Source organism: Acanthaster planci, linkage group LG05 (assembly GCF_054643075.1).
Source record: "Acanthaster planci isolate LZ-2023a linkage group LG05, COTS_SCS, whole genome shotgun sequence".
Taxonomy (NCBI): Eukaryota; Metazoa; Echinodermata; class Asteroidea; order Valvatida; family Acanthasteridae; genus Acanthaster; species Acanthaster planci.
Genome location: NC_141781.1, coordinates 12,515,303 through 12,539,471, shown reverse-complemented (window position 1 = coordinate 12,539,471; position 24,169 = coordinate 12,515,303). Strand labels below are relative to the sequence as shown.

Sequence of the window (24,169 nt, the reverse complement as noted above, 5' to 3'; positions counted from 1 at the left end):
GCACCTGAACCCTACTGACAAATTAAAAGCTTTACGGGGATTGTATGAACAGATGTATTGACGGATATTTGAGGGCAGCTTCCTATGCTTAAAACCCTTGTGACAAATATTTTAAAAGTGACCCTGGTGATATTGCGGTGGTTTTTTTTTTCGGGAAATTGAAATACAAAGCATATTGTCCTAGACTACTTCGTGCGACGCTGGAACAGAACACAGTTACGTTTGACAGACGTAACAGTTTTTGAAAAGAAACTCTCAAGATACCCAGGCTAGGCGTCCACACAAAGTAAGTGCTTCTGGAAAACAAAATGTCCGTTTATGGAAATGTAAAATAGCTGCTCTTCAAAATAAAATGTAAAAATTTGTAAATCTGCGTTGACAATAGTGGGCTATCATAAGAAATAAATAGTGCCGTTAAAAGGGTTTTAATGTATAGTATGCGTTTCCTTTTGCTAATGATTGATTTGTGCACCATGCAGGTAAAATAAACTAGTGTCTTTATTAATTGCGACTCAGTCTGTGGATGATGACTGACATATCAAAAGCAATGACAAGTGTTTGCTTTGCTAGATAACCTTAGCACGGAGACTGGACTCCCATTGTGGATTTATCGCACAGCGGCAACCTACAGCTGTACAGACATCCACATAGTGCAGTCAAAGTGTTCAGCAGGTATTTTGTACTTTTTTCATTTGAGAGTATGAATGAAACAACGGGTGAAAGAGACTTTTAATTGTCAAAGCCTGTGGTTTTAGAGGACCGACTGGATAAAACGGTTTTTTGTCGAATCCTCCAGTTTCATAACAACTGTCAATTACTTTGGTCACGTGATTAAACCAAGAAAAAAAAGCTCGTTAAAATAAATTATACACAACCAAAATGCCTTCATTGTATTCCGGTCCAAAGTTCAATCAACCAAAAAGGTATATCCGGATTCAAAAAGGTACGTTTCGTCTAGGCCCCTGGTTGAATAAAATCAAGGAATGCGGGCGCAAACCTAGAAACTAAAAACTCCTTCAAAATTGGTCTGTCTGAATCCTGTAGAACAACCTTTAATTGAATGAAGTGGTAAGAAGAGGACACAGGAGAGGAGATTGAAAGCATGGCATCGTCGGGTAAGTTGCATATGTAATGTTTCCGGTTGGCCTGGGTCTGTAAATGAGTACGTGAAGATATTAAATTTAAAATCCCCACATATAGCGTAGAACAACTGCAGCGTGCCCGTTAAACAGAATCCACATCAGAGGTATATGTATTTAGCACTAGTGTGTATGCCCTTAAAGGACCTTTGTAAACGTATCCCATTTTACATTTTTCTGTCATTTTATCTTTACGCTGATACAAGATTGCACAAATAGGAAGGAACAACATGTTCCAGTTATTTCAGCACACAAATTTGCTACAATATAACATGTTCCGAAATGTCTAAGTTAAAAACGATAGCCCGAGATTTTTGGTGGCCGATTACCGGTAAGGGATCGTTCTCCTCGTATGTCCACAACTGTGGTGGCAGTGATGCGTTTGTGATGTAGTCTGGCTATTCTACAGGATCTAGAAGTATGTACATAAATCCTGTCGCGATAAATAACTAGAAGCACAAAGTTTATCTCTCAACATCACGAAAGTATTCATCAAGCAACATGCAAAATGGGAGCCTGACAACTGGAGGGAGGGAAATCGGTACTAAGGGCCTTCACAGGATCAGATTTGCTCTTCAGCCCGCTAAAATGTAGCTTCAATTATTTAGTTCTTCGAAATGGTAACTGAATTGAGTTGCACAGAAACTGTAATCAGGGTCTTTCACAATTATTTTCTATCAATTAATAACTTTGTAAAAGAGAGCTTCTGGATAGGTTTCACTACAAATGATAGTTTCAATAAAGAAATAATTTTGTTTTGGACATACATTTTTAATGAAGACATTTATCTTGAGCGTACCTGATAAATTTCAACCCATCTTGAATGTTGGTGTAATAGTCCATGCACTCTTACGATTTCCGCTTCGGCACATCGATTAATTGTTATTTTCGAAATGTTGGACCGAACATTTGATCACCATATTTATGAAGCATAGCCTTTTTCAGTCAACCAAAATAAAACCTTTGGTATCGTCTTGCTGTGGCAACTTTCACACAACACGGGCGGGGAAAGGGGACAATGCTGGGGAAAGCCCATATAGCAATTTAAAAAAACACGCGGGGGAATTCGGGCACGCGAGTGTTACTATTGATAATTTTTTTCCACGTAAAGCCCCTGGCGTTCTGTTAGATGTTTTGCCTTTTTTGAGGTATGACAACGTGCAAATTCACTTATAGCGAAGTTTTACCATACCTAGCTGTATCCGACATTTATTTCTCGATAAATCACAGGCCTTGTCTACAAACCAGGAATTGTTTTTCCACACAGCAAAAAGCGACCACCAATCAGGTGCTGTTGCGGCAATTCCTACAGGCTTATTGAATTAACAGACATAATTCGTCCCTTTCTACTCTAATTTAATCAACCTCCTTTCACTCCATGAACATTAGGCTACCTGTGTATTTCTCTCTACTCGCCCACTCTTCCATTTTCCGTTCGTCCTTCACTGCAGTTGTTTTGCTATCTCTCCAATTAGAGTCTAGGAGTTTTTATTTTAGCAGTATGTTTAATTTATCAACAGATAGTGCGTGTTAATGAGACTCTGCATATATAGTATCATAATCTACAAAGCAAAACAAAATTAGAACGAAAAGTCACGTTATCATTACAATCAGAATCAAGATTGATGGATTTGATATTATTCTTCAGTCTCTCAGGAATGACGCTTTTACTTTGTTTAAAAATTAATCTCACGACCACCCTTCTTGCTCTGAAATAACAAAAATTGATTGTCATTTTATTTAATTTGGATCTAAAATTCTGCTTGGAGAAATGTACTTTTTACAGCCTCATTGCTTTATAATAAGAGAACACGGAGAACTGTTTCATTTAATTCTCCATATTGGTATCGCCAACTCGGCTTTGATTCGCTCGTATATATCCTGCTATGGCTTGCAATTAAGCGACCAATTTGCTTAGCTATTTGATGAAGGCACAGCGAAACTCACTGCTTCGGAAAGCGTACGTTACGGGGTTTATGGCCGAATGCTAAAAAAGAACGGGGAAACATAATGTCCCACAAATGAAGAGACCATTCACTGGGAACACTGCATCAGCTAAAGTAATACACGCGACAGGCACGACATGTCGAATACAACAGCCATTTTTAAATCGTTTTTAGAGCGTGGGCAAAATATCGCTCCCCTCATTGGTTGAAAAACCGGCCTGTTTTCGGCAGTGATGCGTTTGTTATGTTGTCTAACTACCAGGAATATCTTAAGGTACATGAACCAAGTGAAGCCAACAGTGATAATAGCAACACCAGCTTTCCCAACAAGTCGGTAACGGAGTTCCTGCATGCCACTGGAGTGTAGATTGTGGATAATGAGGAATGCCCTTGTTCATAACCTGCAGTAGAGCTGACAAATAAACATCAAAAAACAAACGCACACAAAATTATGGCAACTGAAATGGAAATTTATCGAAACTCAATTCCCTTTTCAAATTCATGCTTGATATGAGATAAGCTCAACGGTGACTTAGAAAATTAAAAATCCTGTCTGAATGTCGGAATATCAGACTACCAAATATCGGACTGTTTACTTGGGTGATGTTTTATTGAGACGTCACTGCAAGACCGCCGGGAACCATGACAGAATAAAAAGGTCTCGAGTTTTTTCGAGAAAAAAAAGTAGGCCTAGGCCTACTTGTAGTACTCGCCAAAGCTAAATTCGTTTTTCTTGGGACTCAGGCTGAAAAATCGCAAAATCACGTTTCGTGCTGCTCTGATTCATCATGCTGATTTAAGTTCGACTGGGCTTTTTGAATTGAGGTCGACGTTCGGCCGTGCTGAAGTCGCGCTCAATTCAATTGTATTCGACAAGGAATAAACACGACGTTTCAAACAGGTCTAAAACATCTTTGTAGACTGTAGTGATCTGACACACGGCAGCCTCTGAAGTAATAGTCAATGGAAAAAAACTGTATAAGTTGTTGCCTCTAGAGATGAATTATCAAATATATATGAAATCATATCCAGAGACGTCTAAAATGTTAAGATCAAATTCGACAAAACCCTGTGTGTATTATATCACCTGCAACGAGCGAGTAGGGCCAAGATAGAGTTCGTTGATTCAGAATGAATCCTGCCATGATGTAGATATCTACACCGGTACGCAAATATTATGAGTTGACTGAAAATGTTTCAACGTCAGGCCTCATAAACTTTTAAACGGCACAACTAAGGTCGACGAATATATCGCCAAGAGATATACCGTGTACACCCGTCTTCTCTGCCTGAAGGACAGCAAGAGAGGACAGACGTGAATGGGCAATTAGAGAAACAGGAAGCTCGCCACTGGCAATTCTTTGTAACTACTTATTGTTCCTGCAGTGGTGCCCCACTCGGTATTAAAACAAGCCTGCGTGTCGGGGCAAACGGACCTCTTCGTTTAACAACCAGTGTAATTGCTCGCACTTCAAGAAAACATTACACAATGTAAGCACGTCGTCATGTAAGTAGGTCGTCATGAAAACGATATAACATTGTTTTGTTGGTGCTGACATTCTGAAGAGCGTAATATCTTGATTGATATGGTGTATGCATATCAGGCTAATAACTTTTGATATTGACTCAGACAAAGGACAAACCACGTCAAACCACAGGGAAGCAATTTTCAGACCCACTTTTTCAACTCAAAATTAATGCAGAGTGGTCATGTAGTCGTGGTTTAGGTTCATGTTTCATATTTCCCATGTTGTGCTGCAACCATACAAAAGAGCTAAGATCTTCGGTAGGTATAACTAATTTTTCAGTCTAATTTGTAGAAACAAAATCTGCAGGATTGAGTAATCAATCAAATAATCATTAATTTATTTTAAAATTGTAATTACGTGAAAGATCTCTTATAATCTATGTGACGTACGTATTAGGACGTCAGTCTTGAATATATCTATGGAATTTCGTTTCTGTCTAAAAATTATTGGTACAGGGTCATTCATACGTACTCTTACACAAGTCAGTCCATGCATAAGTGCATGCATAGGAGGAGGTAACGTTTTCCTCGTTCCCGTCTTTGACCAAAACCCACTGTTGCGATTCGTGAGATTGGTAATCCCCGCTCTCTCGTAGCGAAGTTCATGATGGAAAGGTATCAGTGAAATAAAACAACATCATGATGGATGATAATGAAACAGAGGTTGCGATTACATTGCATAAAGGGGAAAGCGACTGGGGAGGCTCCGATTTCGTCCTAGGCTTTGGGTTAATAGTATTTTTTCACACATGGAAAATCGACTGTATGAAAGGTACGTTTTGTAATGCTTCTGCAATTTACAGCACACAGCAAAAAACCTGTAAAATTTTAACAGTGTTCACTGTAAATGACAGATTCAGCTTAAAATGTATATTAACAAAGAACCAGTTTATGCTTTACAGGACTACTTAATTTTCATCGCTTTGGTAATCAAAACTGAAACTTAACCCGAGGAGGTCGAGTCTATGATACCTACAAATGTGACAATTGTGAAACTTAACAATGTACATTTACAACAGTCTATCACACGAGGCTACAAAAGTAGGCAAATCCAAAGGATATTACAAATATTATCCTAGTGCCCGTGGAAATGTTCTCGCAATATCTCTCCTGAACGTTTCCAAGTTATTGTTTTAAATAGCTCTTACTGCACTTTTACTCGTAAAGTTCACCTATCCATAACACACCCTGTCCGAATACCCCAACTGGCAATAGATACATTTATATCTTTAATATCCCTGGTTTAGTATTACCATATCTTATGGAATACTGGGAGTTTATTCTCAAGTGGTAAACTGGCCCTCGCTAGTCCATCTCACAGTCTTGACTTTGGTTTGCTGGTTTTTTAGTAATTTTTCTACGTTCAAAAGGAACGAGTTTTCCGAGGAGTTTGAGAAACGAAGAGCGAAACTCCTGGCTCCGAAATGCGTACGTTATTGGGTTCATTGCGGAATTGGCGTACAGGACACGAAAGCAGACAAGCTCGCTTATACGGAGATCTCTCACCGGGAATAATTGATCTCCCAATGCAACAAAGGAGGCAGGAGTGGTTGCCACAATAAATGTTGAGAAAACAATAGCCAGCGTTTTTGCTGCTTTCAGATCACTCGCCAGCGATCGTTCTCCTGGTCGATTAAAAGCTCTGGATTCAGCGGCAATGCGTCTCTTGTGTTGCACTGCCACACGAAATATTTTGATGTACATATACCCCATCAGGCTGATTGGAATGAGAAGTCCAAGTACAACTGTAGTGAACCGAAAACTTATTGGATGAATGAACAGCATATCGCAGTAGCCTAAGTCGTAGGAATCAATGCGGTTCCAGCCAAAAAGAGGCGACAGGGAATATAGTGTACTGGAGCTCCACGCTAAGGCAATAAGCAAAGCCACTCGACGGGGATTCATCTGTTGGCCATACTTAAAGGGTTTGGTAATGGCCAGAAAACGGTCGTAGGCAACCACTGTAAGGTGGTTTAGAGACACCAAAAAGCTGGCGACACTGAGTACACTGCCTGTGATACAAACCACGGGGGAGACGGTAGGGATCAGTCCCACACCAAAGAGTGCCGCGGTGGGCAAGCAGAAGAAAGCTACAAAGAGATCGGCCACTGCGAGACTAGCTAAGAACATGTTGGTTGGAGTTTGTAGTCGGCGGTCTGTTGCCACGGAAAGGATGACCAGCGTGTTGCCAAAGATGATAGCTAGAAACAAAATAGAATCAACGACCACAAAGACCACCTTACCGGTGGACGAAACGAAGCAACACAAGGGTAACGGTGATTCAGTTGAGTTATCCATCACGAATGTCTCTGAATGGTCCTATATACGAATCTGGCCAAAAATTTGAAAATACCGTTTAGAACCTTCTTGAATATGGCTGTGTGTGCTTGATTTCACAATGTTAATGACTCCTCCGGGAATCCAAGGACCCAGCATACCTACGTAAAACACCCAAGGCTCTTACATGGATGCGTTTGGGACAAAGGTCTTTTTCGCACGTTAACATCACGTTGCTTTTAGAATCTCGAGGTACCGTTGCATCCATCTTTGCCATACGGTACGCCACATGAGAGCTCGTTCAAGAATCTCCTCCTGGTGATATTTCTCGCCACTCCAATTGTGGTGTCGTAAGAGTGCCAAGATGGATTTTAGCCTCTCCTCCAGAGCTGGTAGGTTGGCAAAGTCATCTATTTTAGGTAGACACACATAGTACATTCAAAGTGTTCCTGCATATGGCACCATGAATTCTCAAACCGCTTTACGAATTTCTCGTTTCCTCAATGACGAATTCTTTAACGCCTCTGGAGGTAGAAATAGCCGATAAAGTTCAACACTTAAGCAAACATTTGAGCGACCGTTGGTGCGACCATTTGTCAGATTCACTCGTGAATTATTTAAATCACACGCAGTTCTGTTAGAGTAGCTATGCCGTTTATTACCAGCCAATTGCCCGTACGCTGTCTCTCCCTCGGTATGAATAAGGCACGTTGACTGCAAATCAGCCGCTCGGCGCACGTCATCATATTACTGTGTGGAATGTGATATGCCTCCCAACTTGTTAGTCAATATTGGTTCGGCAATGGCTTGATTGAAAACAATGGTTGTGCTCACAGAGGTTTGTTGAGAAACGTCCATATTGATTTATCTGACATACAAACATCCGTCATAGAAAGAAAAATGGGAAGAAAGAGAGAACCTTTTTCATGTAGTCTGCTAAAAAATCAGTGCAAGCGAACTCGTAATTAAGGTTTCATTTAATCAGCTGCGGCATTTTTAATTATAAACCCGTCAAAAAGCTCGGCTGGAGTGTATTTTGAAGCTGTGGCTACTCTTGCCATTATGCATTTTCACGTGTTAATGATGGATGCATGATTGCTCTGTAACTGTGCATCTGTTACGGCTTTGTTACCAATATTAACATTTTATCGCACAAGAAAATATAGAAATGCGTGTACTCTGTTTTTAATAGAGAGCAAGTATGAAGAAATCGCAGAAGTATTTAGCAACAATTCTTATATCTGTTCTGGACTCGGCGAGTACTGGTCTCCCGTATCCAGATAGTTAACCATGCACCGTGAGGCGACCAATGTACAGATGATTAATGATGATTAATTTATTCCTTTAATGTGCATATGGTAAACTGTGAATACACAATCAAAGAGGGATACAGGAAATTACTTTGGCACAGCAAAGATTAGGCAATACAATGAATTGTAAGATATATAAAGACATAAAAGCACCAGTCAGTAACAAGCATCAGCAGTAGAACATCCGGTAGATGAGAATCCATGACAGAATTTTGAATCGAAATGAGATCAACATTAATAAAGATCTGCAGCACCAATGCATACATTGTGCTAAATCTGGTGATAAAGAAACATTGACCTCACTCCTCAAGCCCTCAAAAAAAAAAAAACATAACTTACAAAAACGGTGGATCCGAACAACTACAAGTAAAGTTGCCCACTCAGAACATCAAAGGACCAAAATGCTGTTTAAGAAATCAGAAATTAAAAAATGAGGAAGTACACTCAAAAGGCATGTCTCTACAAGACTGTACACGAGTGATTCGACTTAAATAGAAAAATTCCATGAATACGGGGGGCGAAAGCGAATCTACACAAGGGACTAGAGGCAAAAAGAATACGTCCGGGGCGAAATCAAAATAAAGCTTGAATAAGCACCCAATCTTAATTACTCTGAAGAAATTGAATATGGCTGGACCAGAAAATCCAAAGTGGACGGTTCACTAACGTTTGCCCCTAAAAAGCCACATCTCTGGAGGGCGTCAGTACTAGTCAGTCACACAAAGGGGAGGGGGGCACAAGCAACTAAAGTTTGCTACCATCACAATATCATTCTCAGTGAAAATTAATGCCAAACATTCCTTGCAAGGTATAAAACAACATCTACTTTCCTGAAGCGGACACAATGAGTTTGTAAAATATAGGTTTTCCCGGTCAATTTCGGAAAATGTGTAAATGAATTAATAATGGCAGCATTCGTTTTCGTGCGAAATGGAATGAAAATTCAAATCCCCTTTTGTGTTTAACAAATAAAATTTCAGTTTAAGTGAGGATGCATTCAGTCGTATAAAGTCAGCATTCAATTTGTTGATATTGCATTGGTTTAGAATGTTGACATTCATTTTTGCACGAAATCGAATGTACCTCTGCAATCCTGCATTCATCTTGATTTAAACTCAATCTATTTCGGACAATGTGCAGGCGATTTTGAGCGAAGTGTTATTTAAGGTATGCCTGGCCAAGAATGTATTTGTTTGCGTGTGAACTGAACAATGCCACAATCACATAAAAGTTTACACATGGCCTTCTTGCAATGGCTGAACGGGAAGATAATTGGTGTACAGTTTGATAACACACTATAATTCTTAATGAGTAACATTTATACATCCATTATCAAAGTGCTGTCATGATTCTGTAACCCTGAATATTTCTAATCAAACTGAACGGAAATTTTGTGAATTTGAATTACAGCAAATGAGAATGAATTACTCAATACCGACGCTTTACGGTAATTTAAAAGACAGATTTTCAGTGAATAAGATTGCTAATTGGTTACAATTGGCACTAAATAGGCGCCTACGTCAAATCGAAATCCTAATCACTTACCCGTAACCTCTTAAATGAAACGTAGTACTAGTTTATTTGAAGGATGAAAACGAAGTCGAATGCTCGAATTGCAAAAATGAAACCAGGTTTTAAGTCGCTTTCAAATCCGAGCCAAATGAAATTTTATTTTACGAATTAAACAGTGTATTTTCCGAAATTGGCCGGGAAAAATCTATACAGGTACGTGGCGGGTCTTTCTGTTTGACATCAAAGTTATTGTTGATATCCGACATCCACGTGCGGTCTTGTGTTTGTAAAATGTGGGGATAAGTTTTGGCTCGATATTTGACAGCCACATGGGTTTATAAGGGGTTCATACGTGGGAATGAACATCAATATTCAATATTAGACATTCTCGCAGGTTTGGACATCAAATATCTGGGTAAACTGGTTATTCAATATCTACATAGATTTCTACAAATATAAATCCACATAGGAAACCATAACTTACAGGATTTTTCTAATTTTGTCGGAAATGCATGCGGGCCTACAGAAGAAAAAAAATAGTATCCTTTCTACCAAATTCGTATTTTTCTACGCATCGACATTACGATGTATTCGCTCCCTTCATTCCTGCGCAGAATCGAGAGACTGGTGTTGTGTATTAAACTTTTCAGGGGTCTAATCGATATGGCACCACGTGCTAGGCACCACTGGCGCTCAGGGGTCGGCGAATCGTCATTTCTTCATCACTGCCTAGATAGTATTTCGTATGCACGGGGCCCAGGTCCTAAAGGAACCGGTGCACGGCGATCCTCAAGCATTTTGGAGCTTTCCAAGTGCTTTTGGTGTACGGGGACCTCATTCCGAGTCGGTTGACAATTTTTTATTACTTCGTCAAACTTCGAAGAAGATCCCCAGCGTTCATGTCTTGCTATAGAGGAGCAATATACTACTATTGCCTTTGCACCTGTGCGTTTTTACCCACTGCAGTCAGAAAATATGGACACGAACTTTGGAGCTTATACGTGATTTGTTATTGTGACGACCGTTCATGACGTGACCTCACTTTTCTGGCTCTCTCTACAGGCTAGCCGCAGCTGCAATGAATTTGGCTGAAACTGTTGATGTGATACGAGGCCATTATCAATTGCAGTTTCTTTCGATACTAGAGTTGAAGCCAATCAAGTCTGAGCCGGTGACGCACCCAGGATTTGTCAGGGGGAGGGGGCTTGGACCGTAATTTATCACCAAATATAGCTTTTGATGTTCGAGTCTCCCTTCGGCGGTGCCACGGGGGACACTGGTGTACGGTGCTATCTGTTTGAGATGTACTTGGACATTGTAGCTCCATTTGCCAGAAAAAAGGAAACCAATTGCAGGGTTCGAGCCCCACGATGCACCAAAGGTGTGCCACTGTAAACTCTGCGCAACAACCACACGAGAGTCGAACCTTTAGTCGACATATTGACGTCAAGAAAAGCAGACAAAAGCGCCGAACACTCCCCTTAAATGCTGAAAACACCAAATTACACAGAGAAGCCTTCTTGCACTGAAGATAACACATAAAATTGGGGAGATTCACGGTACAGTTCGGCACGAAGAGGTTTCCACATCTCTCAAGTTGATGTCTAACAAATGCATGGCTGCCTTGCGATTTGCACGTGAGCGTTTGTTAATGGTCCACTTAGGGATGGGACATTGCTTGCTGTTAAATCTGCTTAAAAGGAGAAGAATTAATCAAAACAGCTACTGGAAATACACTTACGAATCTTTTTCCCTGGCAAACATTGGGAATAAATCAAGTTACCGGCACTCAGCCGGTGAACAGAATTCATCACCTAGTTTACACAATCACGGCAAAAGACTTTTCCGGAGCAACCTCTTGGTGGCGCACTGTGTTGCAAATCGCCCAAATTGACGTAGGCTTACCAGTTTAACTTCCAGATGGTATAATCAGAGTGGCGTAACGGGGAGGGAGGGGGAATCCCCGCGGACGTCAGTGCCCCCTGGGTGCCCCTATTTGAAATCCGTGAATAATCTCCTTTGAGTTTATATATCTATGCTGCTCCAGCGTATTTTCTTGAGGTGTCCCCTTGAAAAAGGAAACCGAGATTAATCTGTTTCTTGAATGTGACTGATTATGTCTGTCAATGGTGAATTTAATCTTTTCAGTATAATTTCCTCTTTCGTATGACATCAAGATATTTACATTTCCCTCACACAAGATTGCACAGAAAGTGGATAATGGTCAGAAACGGTTTTCAACCGGATACATCACTGGTTTGCACAGCGCGAAGCATTTCTGAAGAATGAAACAAAATTTCCAGTAAATACACGATCAAAAGCATTTATTCAAAGACAACCACAGTAAGGGCTTCTTGCTGAAGCCTAATCCCAGTGTCCTTCAATATGCCCCCAATTTCTTTCAACGCAAATGTCTGACCTTGTTTCCATCGCTTTTAAATGGGCATTATGCATTTGGAAGATTCAAGTAAATATTACGTAATTCTGACAAAAAACATCTCTGGACAGTATGAACTCAACACCAAAAGAGCTATTCGGTGCAAAGTCACTTCTAAGCAGTCATCTGCAACGTTTCTCGGCATTTGTAATCAAATTTGCATTGCAATGAAGAATTACGTTATTATCCAGGCTTAAAAGTGTTTGATAATCGACGATCAGAGGTGTGCAGTTTAGCACCACAAGAAATGGAAACAAGAAACCGTTTGCTGCGGAACAACAGGTAGTTCCCTTAATACCAGCGAACGCACACCCTTCCAAGCACAAGCATGACAAATTCAAATTTTATTTGTTACGCCGACCTGAAATATATTTCAATAAGAAAAACTGCCAGTTTTCTCGGAGAGTGTTACTTTGATTAAAGTGCATTTTTACTGGATGCAGAATATTGCCATTCACCCACCAGCACTTTTGTTTTGACGATTCGTCACCATGGTATCCACAAAGAATGCCTCTGGGTCAATCATTCCCAACCTATTTAATCTTGCCTTTTTGAAGTGTGCTTTTCCTATCGAGTTTACTGCGTGGCAATTGATCAGATATTTGCACAAGGCTACTCGAGGGATTTCATTGACGCATTAAAACCACTGTTTATTCTTTAAGAGAACGTCTCTTTTCTTTTTGTTTCAATTGTATTGGATTTTAATTACCTTAAAAAGCGAGAGGCAACAATAATTTTCAGTTGCCATGGCCATTTATTGTATGCAGAATGATGCACAAAAGCTACCATATGATTAGCTTTTAAACATCTCAGCGCAGTACTTTATTCTTATGAGCAATGGTGCCAAGACACTTGAAAGATTTTTCATGTGACATAACATGACTGGCAAAGTCATTTCAGCGAGCATACCAGGTCCATGGAGGCGCGTGCATTTTCGAATCTGAGCATTTCTATTGACATTTTCATGTTCGCAAGAATGTCAAGAGACTTCAAATACGCCCGCGCTTCCGGGTATATACTTTGTAAATTGAACGCTGACCATTAAAAATCATGTGACTAAAATTCTTCTATGGGCACCATGACGGAACACTTTTCATTTTATTATTATTAATCATTCATCACTTTTACCTTTTTAAGATTTACAATTTTGGCGATGTTTACTTGTTAATGTCTACTTTCACATGTAGCTTTGTCTATCTATTTTCAACACTTTCTTTTTTATTTCAATACTCGCCTTCGAAACAAAATAAAAGGGACACATAACAACAAATAACAATCCGTAAATAATTACTGAGAATATCTTCCTGGAAACATGCCTATCAGTACCTGCTACGGAAAATACCAAAGTCAGTATTTTTCAAATGAAAAAAAATACCGTAATAAGTGACAAATTTCCTTTATAACTCATGTAACAAATTTCAAGGCAGGTCGAATGGACAAAAACTGTGGAATCAATAATGAGCTTATTGTTAAACCTCTTTTCCACCACTATGTTTCCGTAACCACTCTTATAGAGATGTACAATCAACTGTCCAGCGATGGTGATCAGTACGCGCCTATAACATTAAGTTCAGTTCAGTTCAAAGAAGTGATAAACAGAACAAAAGCTAAGAACCCATCTGGTACACATGGGATACAGTAAAGCTACGAACCGAGAATTCAAGTCAAAAAAGTCGGAGATGGTGAAGTTGCAAATAACACCTTACACAACAACAACCGGTAAAACAACAAAACAACTGTTTGAGCTAAGCATCTTCGAATACAATTACTTTTTGGTATACTTTTACAATGATTCCCCTGCGTAAAATATTCAGCGGAGAAGCAAACATATGAAAGCAACAAATACATCTATTTTGGTATTACATAATAAAAACATTGTCTTTGGAAGAGAAAAAAAAGTGAAAAAAAGTGTTATGCCAATTAAGTTTTCTTTCAGAAATGGTTGTCCATCCAAAACTAAATAACTTGGTTGTCCATCCAATACTAAATTATTATTTGTTGTATGATTATACATGTACATTCTTTCGTTAATATAACCGCATGAGCTTCCTTGTATAATTCTGTACTTATTCTTTATAAGCCTGAACTTCAAATCGGAGTAAAAAGCGAAGTCATATCACCACCACCAAATAATGTATACGCTTCATTTTGCGATGAATGAACATCCTTTTCAAACTAATTTGCAAGAGTAAGTACTGTTTTGGAACACACTACAGAAGTGACACTTCCGACGTCACACTTACCAATCAGATTCACTTTTGGTTGATCATCTGGTTAACCCCGCCAGTCTGTTTCCTAGATAAGGATATCGTTCGCTTGTGTTGCCATATTTTGTCATTGCTTGCAAGGGAGGACTTTACTGAGTAGTTTGATAAAAGCACAGCGAAACTCGCGGCTGCGGAAAGCATACGTTATGGGGTTCATGGCCGAATTAATGAAAAGAACGTGGTAGAAAATGATCTCATACATGAGGAGATCACTCACTGGAAATATAACATCAGCTAAACTAATAATTGCAGCAGGGGTCACCGCTAATAGGAATGTTCCAAATACAACAGACAGAGTCTTTGCTGCTTTCAGATCACGGGCAAGGGATCGCTCAGGTTGTTGATTAAAAATCCTGTTTTCGGCAGCAATGCTTCGTTTATGCCGTCTAGCCACCAGAAATATCCGCGTATACATATATCCCATGAGGGTTGAAGGGATAACAGCAATGCTCACGACCCCAATGAGCCGGTAACTGAATATATGAATGAAAAGCAAATCGCAATAACCTAAGTTGTAGGTGTTGATGCGGTTCCAACCGAAAAACGGCAACAGACTGAACAGTAAAGAGGCGGTCCACGACGCCACGATGAACAGGGCGACTTTTCGAGATGTCATCTGCTGGCCGTACTGCAGAGGTTTGGTGATAGCCAGGAAGCGATCATAGGCCACCACGGTGATGTGAGTAAGCGAAACAGTTATGGCAATAGTTGTCATCATACTGCCTGCGATACATAGCCATGCGGACACGTTGGAGATCAGTCCCAGAGCAAAGAGCGCGTCAACCGGTAGACATACAAATGCAACGAATAGATCAGCTACAGCGAGACTGGCCAGGAACACGTTGGTGGGAGTCTGCAGTCGGTGGTAGGTGGCCACGGAGAGGATGACCAGCGTATTACCGAAGGTGATAGCTAGAAATAGGGCTGCATCTATGCTAAGAAAAAGTACTCGCTCTTTTGTTGAGAAGGAATTGTGTGGCTTGCTCAGTGCTGGCACAGTTTCATTTTCCATCCCAAAGAACATTTATAATTAATCCGGTAACTATGTAGGTGTTCAGGACCTATTTGAATGCTTGCTTTTCTCACAAATTTGGCAAAACGGTGGTTACAAGTTCGCTTACATTTGTACGATACCAGGATTACCAGGATGTTTAGAAATAACCTGGCATCTAGCTTTACAGTGACTCACTTTTGGAGACGACGAGCACTGTTGCTGCTGCAGCTTCTGCAAACCAACGACTTGACTACAAAATTACTACAAGTACTGGTGTCACAGCCGTTCACCAACGAATTCTTGATCGTGTTGTATCCACGTGAAATGTTGTTGCTTTCAGCTGCTGGGCTTTGTGTGCACTCCAGTTGAAGGGCCTATGCGTTGGTTCGTCTTGAATGCGTATCGGTACATTTTTTATATTTGCTTTCTGCGAACCAACAAGATGAACTTGCATCCAGTGATATAAGTGGGGAAAAACCATTGAACGAAACTGCTGTTTGCAGTCAGGCGACCGGGACATCGATCACTTTTTAACAAATTCGATTAAACGTGAAATTATTTAACGAGTTCAAGCAAACGACGGTTGTAGAAACGTCGGCGAGGTAGTCGTCGCTTATGGAGCAGTGGGGACATCTGGGATTCCCGCAAAATGGCGGGGTACCGCGCAGGTGAAAACAGTCCCCATGGCGACGTACGCACGCACCAGCCAGTTAGAGGGTCGGGTTACACAATCTTTTCTTTGATCAGTACGTACGCGCCCGCTCGTTGCACTTGTTTTCATTGGCGCAGTGTGGTTGCTACCCGCAATTTTGTGAAACTCCCAGATGTCTGCGCTGCCACATACTCAGGAATAGCTGTGACAACAGCTCATGTTTTTTGCTCTACGCTTATCGGGCCCACGTCGATACTACCCTTGGATTAGAATTTACGTTCACTTGAGTGTGTGCCATAGTATATGGAAATCAAGAACACCTGCCTTGTTGAGCTTCTGAGCCTTGTATTAAAGGATTGGCCACGCTGTTCATCGAGGACTCGCTAGAGTGGCCGTGAAGTGGATAAAAAAATCGATTAGTTTCTTTACCTTTAAGGGAAGCCCCAGCTCACTTTAAATGCAAATAAAAAATGAACTAGGGGGCGGAGACTATAACAAGTTTAAGAATTCTAGAGCCTAAAAATATACACAGACTTAATTTTCTGTACTGAACCTCCTCTTTTTTATGTGTGTTGTTCTTGCTCTGCCACAACATTTCAATTGAGAAAAAGATCAGTGATTAACAACAACAAAAATCATCCGTGGTAAACTGATTGAATTTATTTATAAAAAGCTATTGTAATATGAGCAAAATACAAGCTACGAAGGCTATTAAGATTAAAAAATCATCAGTGTCTTTATACTTCCTCTTTTAGACCAAGTGGACAAGCGACGGACATACTGCGTTGGATACTTGCACATACATACATGTTTTTGAGAATGCATAACTACGCACTTCGTATTTCGATATGTAAAACTCACATTCCTCAGAATGTCGATTATCCGGCTGAACCCTCAGCTTCTGTTTCAATCCATATACATTGAACTTGAATGTCAGATAAACGTATTGTCATTGGAGAAAAATAATGTCAGTGTGTGACATGGCAGAGGCTGCATTTTAGCACGTCAATTAATTTTGATGCAACTTAGGTTCACAGCGATTCCCATTGGGTATTCAAAAATTACATCCAGCATAACACAGTATACGATTTTAGAGTTAAACTCGTTAGTTTAAACGAAATGTTAACACAAGCATTCTTCCAAAAATTAAGACCCTGACCTTTGGTTTATCTTGTCCTCAGGCAGAAAACAAAACTTTGCTCAGCTTAAAATCAATCATCTTTTTTGTTGGACACTGGTATCTAACAACAGAATACCTCTTGCCACCGCAGTTGGGTGGATATCCTAGATATCCAAAGAATTTTGTGCACCCAACAAACAATTAATTTTTTTTGCTTTCAGATGTGGTGATCATTCTTGGTGTTCTGTGTGCAGCGTTTGTCATTATTCTTATCCTGGTAGCAGTTTTCTTATGTCTTCGGATCCTAAAACGGAGGAGGAAACTGAAGCTTCGGGATGACATGGAGAGAAATCGCCTCCTCGTCGATGAACTCATAGGCAACAACAATACAACGGGAGTACCACCAATGGCTGAGAGCGTCATCGTGCTACCGGCACAGCAAGAAATAGACGGACGAGGGAACTGTAGCGATCTTCAGGCTCAAATCGCGTGTAGTGGGGTACATTTACAATCCCCAGGATGTCCAACAGCAGAGGAACCGACTGGGCGACCATCAATGCCTTCCCGAAAGGCAGACGTGAAGCGCAAGCTGCACAAGCGGAAGCGAGGGTCCAAAACGTGCACAAGAGACGATGCACCTTCCTCGAATCCGACAACCCTGACTGATGATCCCTATCGCATTCGTTCGAAATCACTCGATACCTCACTGCACCCTCCCTCACCAACAAGCCCTCCTTTGATTCGTGTTGGAAGCTGGCTCTCACTGGACACTGAATCAGACGCCTCCAGCGCGTTTTCCGATTCGATTTCGGCCTCAGCGTCACCAGCAACTCGCTCTGAGGCAGAGGAAGCAGTAGAAGACACCCGACCAGGAGTAGACCCAAAGCGTCGCAAATCGGGTAAAAGTAACAAATTGTCAGGTCGGATCGCACTTGATTACAGTATTTACTACTCCTCGGCTGAGTCCACTCTCGTTCTTTCCGTCAAGGGGATCAAAGGGATACCGATTAAGTACAGCCCTTCCTGCACATCGTTTGTGAGGGTGTACCTGCTACCGAAGGCAGGTGGAGGCTACCTTCAGACGTGCACCGTGCGTAATTCCCTGGAGCCTATATTCAATGACCAACTGCAATTCAATAAAATTTCACTGCAGGAGGTTTGGGTAAATAGCCTAAGGTGAGTGCTTCGTTAAACAGTTAGACTTTTCCGGCCAGGCTGAGTTGAAGTAAGAGCAAGTTTTCAAATGGCCATTTAAGCTACCGGTATGTCCACTCGCCTTGTTTTAAACTCTCCATTCGTCCTTTGTCAATACTTATTTGGCTATGGTTGTTTTTCACATGTCGCGAAAGCAAGCTCTGGCACAGTGGCACGTTGTAAAATCTCTCTTTTTGGATGAGTGAGGTTCTAAAGAGAACCGGTGGGTTCAAGGTTTCGGAAACGCTGAGTAAACCGGTTTTCTCTGAAACCACATTCACGAAAGAGATTTTTCGTAGTGCTACCGCAAACCTCTGTCTCATTGCAATTTTCACCATTACAATCCTGTCTTCTGGCACTACGAGTATTAGTCCACAAACATCTTTTCCAAATTTTGTCAGTATGACTGGCCGAACTTGTGTATTCTGCCGGCCAGAGCAGTTCTTGTCATTATGACCAGAGCCCACACACCTAATGTTTACAGTGCATGCAAAGCTTTAAACCATATTTGAAGGAAAGTCTGTCTGCGTCAGCCATTTTAAAACACCTGATTAATTTGAATAATTGCTCTGGATTTCCATGTACCTACATTGTCTATTCAAACAGTTTGCAATTGTCTTTGTTAGGTTCAAGTTGTACGTAAAAGGACCTAGGGGAGGTCATCATGAAAGCCTCGCAGAGGCAACCAGACACTGTGTGATGCTAATACGGGAAGCAGATGAAGTTTATGAAGTGACCGAGTCACTGAAGCTCAAGCGCAGCAAATGGATGCGTAGGGTACGTAGTACGTAGCGTATAAAGAAAACTACGTTTTATTCTGTAACCACAGAGGCTTTGCGTGGTAGCCATCTTGCAGGGCAGCTCCCCTTTTTTCCCACAAAGAAACCTCTTTTGTGCATACCCTGTGGAACAAAAGCACTGTCCTACAAAATGGCAGCCATGCAAACGATTCACTGTGTGTATGCGTTGCTCAGAAGATTAAAGATCTGTATTTGTTCAGTCATCATTAGATAACGCATTGGTAGACTGTCGAAGTTTGTTGGAATCATGGATACATTTATCGTTGAGTAACTCGAGGACATAATATACACATATTCTTTCTATATATATTCTATATCTCCGAATTTGACCAATGTCGTGTTTAGAAATTTAGAACGTGACAGCTAAAAATGCTGGTTTATCCTTGATGTCAGACTAGTCTCCTTGTTTAACACCCTCCCTGGTGAACGCCCAGAAGCAACACGAGAAGGCTTATAAATTGGTTAATATCTTTGATTTAATGCGAGTGGGACTCGGGTGTGGGTAAGGCTTTGAACAAAAAAGTCAGTCCACTGTTAGGATGTGCTTGAGGCTTTACATGGAGTCATACCTTGCTTAAGCTGATGCACCAGCGTTTAAAACATGGTGAGGTACCTCCAGTAACTTAAACGGTATAAGAACTTTCTAAACGGGAGTTTAAAGGCGGCTACTACATGTCGTAAAATCACCACGGTACTTACCGTTCGCTACCGTACTCTACGTGCAGTTTTAGGCATTAAGCCTAGATTAGTTTAATAAGGAGAGGTACTAGCTCTGCAACGAAAATGATAAAGCTACTCCATCAGTTCGAATGTATATCATTAACCACAATAAGTATAAAATGTTAAAGGGTAACAGAAATTGAAAACATTTAGTTCACGTGAAGCATTAAAAAAAAAAACCCAATAAATACGTAACCATTTCAAAAAATCACAAATTTAAAGTTTGCCCCTGGTAATTGTGACCCAAAATGAATAAAAAGATCCTGCGTTTCACCGCCCACGAAAAAAAATCCCCTTTTAGCCATTCAAGCTCCCAGTCTGATTCGATGAAGTCGTTGCCGGAACGCTGACACGTACATTTAGTATATTGCGCACAGTACATGCAGTATTGCACGCTTACAATGGACCATGTTGTGTTTGATGTAGCTTGGCCAACAGGCACAGTCTCAGTCCAAGGTAGAAATTAAAAGACACAAAGTCCTACCGTGTATTTCTTGAACTGAGACTTTCAATTTCAATTACCCAAATGCAAACGTCAACGCTCGCAAGGTAGCACCCTTCCTCCCCAGTTGTGTTTCGTTGTCCCGTCCCTTAATTAGACCGGGATACACAGTTGTGCACAGATACAAAACGTGTTCGTATTTTCCTTTTCAGTCCTTAACAGTGCCTACATTGCAGATCAGTGAGCCGCAACCTAGGGACAACAGACATCCCACACCCATGACACATTCCCCTGAAGGTCTCAGAGACTTATTTGTCTCAATTCAGTACCAGCCCACAGCCAGTCGATTCAAAGTGATGGTGAGGAAAGCTGACCACTTGAGCAAGGGAAGCCATTTACCTGGCACACCACCTTCATTTGGTACGAGAAAGTTGTAAATTATTCCCTAAGGCATTTGTGGACAATACACCTGAATAAATGTTAAAATTTAGTCATAATGCCAAATGAACATAATTAAAACATGACATTACTGAAATATTTTAGCATAATCATTGGGTACGATGGTTTTGCTTTTTGTGAAAAAGGGTTTAGCTGTTCCATTCCAAAAGGATATAGTACCGTAAGGCTGTATAGACTCACTGAAGTGTGACGTCACTGTGAACCAGAAAGTGCAGTGTGCACAAACGGAGTATTCACGCGTGTTGGTTCACAAGCTGGTTCCAACCCTAATGCCTTTTACACACACTTCTGCGCGTGACGTAAACTCACTTTGGTACTCTACTGAGGATTTTCAGTCACGTGATTTTTAACGGACAGCGTTCAATTTTACACAGATATGGTACGCTTCTGTAAATGCCTTTGCCCATCATGTTATGTCACGTGAAAACCATATACCACGACTCTTATGACCGCAGGGCCAAGGAGTCTATATAAACCTATACTACAAAGCCATCCAGATTTATTAAAAGATAACAATAAATGAGATTTACTTCATGGCTCTCCGGTGTTGTCAGAGTAGTTACAGGAGTTCTTTGGAGAAGAATTTCTATAGTTCTTTATACTCTTTTGTTTCCCTCAGCGCACTATGTTTGTGTTAATTTGCTCCGTAACAAGGAGGCTGTCATCCAATCTGAGACAACCCGTTCTCTAACTGGTTCAGAGCCTGCATGGAACCAACCTTTCCTCCTGCATCTTAACCGGGACCAGGATCTGACGGACTATTCCATAGAGTTTGTAGTGATGAGAGTCAGATTTCATTCAAGCGGCCGTGTGCCAACAGGACGCGTAGTAATCGGCCCAAAAGTCGAGGGCACGGGGGGCTTACACTGGGACGAGGTTGTAAGACCGAGACTGACTGAGGTGTCCAGGTGGCATGCCATTCAACCAATGTAGGTTGTTTGTACTCCCCAGCCATGACTATCTTAATTACTTACAGTTAGAGCAAACATTTTACATACACTAGTCAGAAAAACGCTTTTACTCAATTTTTCGCTGCTCGAAATAGTTTTGCTAACTTTTTCTTTATGAAGTCAGACAAATTGTATCTCAACTTAATATTTATAATGTGCACTTCAATTTAAAATATACAGATACATTTATTATGGTTCAAAAATGAATATTTCTGAAAAATCATTTTGTGAAAATTTACATGTACCCCCTTCATTGTCGTTCAAAAACACTTCAGAAAGTGGTCCACTGCAACTATGAGATGTGGCCAAAAATACAGAAAGTGGCCCTAAATATTAGGGTTGGAGTATGTAAAATTTTGAGTTTTTATTTTAAACATATACCATACACATTAAGTAGAGTCCCATCTTGTCTGTCCTCATCTTTAGGGAACCATCTTTAGGTTTGCAAACGCTACTGTCACGTGACTAATAACACCTCCTGTATCCGAAACTTTCAAAGCCGTTTCTTCGATTTCCGCTCACTGTCGTTAATGTCTGTGGATGTCTACAACATGTTTTTTCGACTTAACCCCTCTTCGTTATAAACGTTGACCACTTCTGCACGACATTTGATGACTTTCAAAAAAGTAAAGGACTGACCTCGTGCTCTTCATGTTTTTTCTGGGCACCCGAATTAAAGCTATCTGATTTAAGCGATGTTAGGTTTAGGGAATGGAAAGCTACACATGCCTTTTAGTAACGTCTGGTTAGTATCTTAACTTTTCAAACCAACGTGTTAAGATAGTTTCAAATTTTCACAGTGATGTCCCTTGCCATGTGTGAGATTTTTGGCTCTCTTTTTGGGAGGGCAGGATGTGTCTCTTTGGTTACTTGTTTCATCTGTGTACTAATTAAACTTTTCCAAAACCTCCCAGTGTATTTCAACAAATACATGAAGCACTTTTTCGAAGGTAAACAAATTTTCTGTTTTTTATGTGACCTTTTAATGGCATGCTGAGGAGGTAAGGATACTTTTGGGTATTTGTAGTTCCCCAAATAGTCCCCCAAATCTTCTGTTAAAAGTAAAAAAGAATTTGCTCGGAAGATGGTCACAGTTGCCCTGATCCACCATTGGTATCACCTGATATAAGACAAATATATAATGTCAAAGTCCGACTATTGGGGAACAAGTTGGACCCAGTGATCGAATTAAATCTTCGACCGAATAGTCTGTAAAGTGAGGATCTCGTCATGACTTCATCGAGTTATTTCTTGATGGCTCCGATCTTTGAAGTTTTCATCCAAGTAGCAAGCCAGCAGAGATTGCTTGTTTACAGAGTAGAGTGGTTTCTTTTTCACTTCATTGTACCACATATCATCTACTGCATATACAGTTTGCAACGCCCTGGAGATTCGTTTTTGGCGCGGATGCTTCTACTGAAAATGACTAGGTCCAGCTATTTCAAACTTAAGGAAAACGTGTCAGAAAAAATGACGTCATGATCAATCTTCCATTGTTTTTGTATTGAAAAACTGCTTTAATACTTCCACAGACATAAATATTGAAAAATAAATTTCAAAATGGACAGTTACATCACGGTGACCTTTCGTTTTTGCAAAATGCAAATATGGAATTTTTCCGCACATCAGGACGTCTATAAGTGACTGCCAAAATTAATTAGAGCTTTGTAAATCTGACAACTGAATTATTTAATCTTTTTTTCCCAAGTGGATGGGTTTAGGAAACTTTTGTTTTCTTCTAAAATGAAATTTTAGAAAAATGTGACCCAAAACCTTTGGAAAGCTGCATTTTCCCGTGTCTTTTCAGCCATGGAATTTATTTTGGCGGTTTCGATTCCTGGTCTGCAACCTCCATGTTTTGATCTCTGTCTTAACCGCATACTTACAATAGAGCTTGAAAGTAAAAGGTCCCGCAGCGAGCTTCTGGAACCCTTGCGCGGTCATCGAGGGATTTTACATGAGGTCGTCCGATCACGTTTGATAACTTTGGGAAGAATAATTCCTAACTGAAACCTAAGAAACACTGATGTCGGAATTTTACCTATAGGTGTTCCTAAAGTAATATTTTGGAAAAGTCACCGGGCAATATCATTCCTACGTCTCCTTATGCACATTTGTTTTTACTCCATGAGCTTACGTGAAAGCAAGATTGTACAACGGTGCAAAGATTTCCGTACCTGAAGGGTTCAGTCTAGTTGACCTGATGCCGTTCTAGTGAGCAACGGTTAGATTAAACTTTAGAATATGTCGTAAACGTAGATTATACCTTTATGTTTATTTGCTTATAAATTGCATTTAACATTTTTATTTATTTTTTAGCTTTACCCAAAAGACTACCATGCAATATGATTTTGTAACAGCGCAAGAGACCACCGAATTGTACTGGTCTTCATGTATTTTAGATTTCAGAGTTAAGTGAGAG

At 40.5% G+C, this 24,169-nt stretch overlaps 3 protein-coding genes across 3 annotated transcripts; 1 reads left to right on the top strand and 2 right to left on the bottom strand.

Moving 5' to 3' along the window:
* The first annotated feature begins 875 nt into the window (after positions 1-875).
* On the top strand, positions 876-23,924 carry LOC110982706 (uncharacterized). Its single transcript, XM_022241329.2, has 5 exons — positions 876-1,115; positions 17,404-18,358; positions 19,003-19,153; positions 20,551-20,758; positions 21,417-23,924. Exons 1-5 carry the CDS (start codon positions 1,103-1,105, stop codon positions 21,728-21,730), a joined length of 1,641 nt encoding a protein of 546 aa, XP_022097021.2. The 5' UTR covers positions 876-1,102; the 3' UTR covers positions 21,731-23,924.
* On the bottom strand, positions 3,697-7,287 carry LOC147799085 (adenosine receptor A1-like). The gene has a single exon (XM_087136721.1). The coding sequence runs from the start codon at positions 6,909-6,911 to the stop codon at positions 5,919-5,921; it is 993 nt and encodes a 330-aa protein (XP_086992847.1). The 5' UTR covers positions 6,912-7,287; the 3' UTR covers positions 3,697-5,918.
* On the bottom strand, positions 13,235-16,573 carry LOC147799084 (beta-2 adrenergic receptor-like). The gene has a single exon (XM_087136722.1). It carries the CDS (start codon positions 15,438-15,440, stop codon positions 14,484-14,486), a length of 957 nt encoding a protein of 318 aa, XP_086992848.1. The 5' UTR covers positions 15,441-16,573; the 3' UTR covers positions 13,235-14,483.
* Positions 23,925-24,169: the final 245 nt, after the last annotated feature.

Bases quoted from the DNA above. Each gene is read 5' to 3' on its own strand.
- LOC110982706 (XM_022241329.2), top strand. The intron at 19,154-20,550 runs GTACGTAGTACG...TTTCCTTTTCAG, and splicing joins GCAGCAAATGGATGCGTAGG to TCCTTAACAGTGCCTACATT. The intron at 20,759-21,416 runs GTACGAGAAAGT...TGTTTCCCTCAG, and splicing joins TGGCACACCACCTTCATTTG to CGCACTATGTTTGTGTTAAT.
- LOC147799085 (XM_087136721.1), bottom strand. From the start codon at position 6,911: ATGGATAACTCAACTGAATCACCGTTACCCTTGTGTTGCTTCGTTTCG.
- LOC147799084 (XM_087136722.1), bottom strand. From the start codon at position 15,440: ATGTTCTTTGGGATGGAAAATGAAACTGTGCCAGCACTGAGCAAGCCA.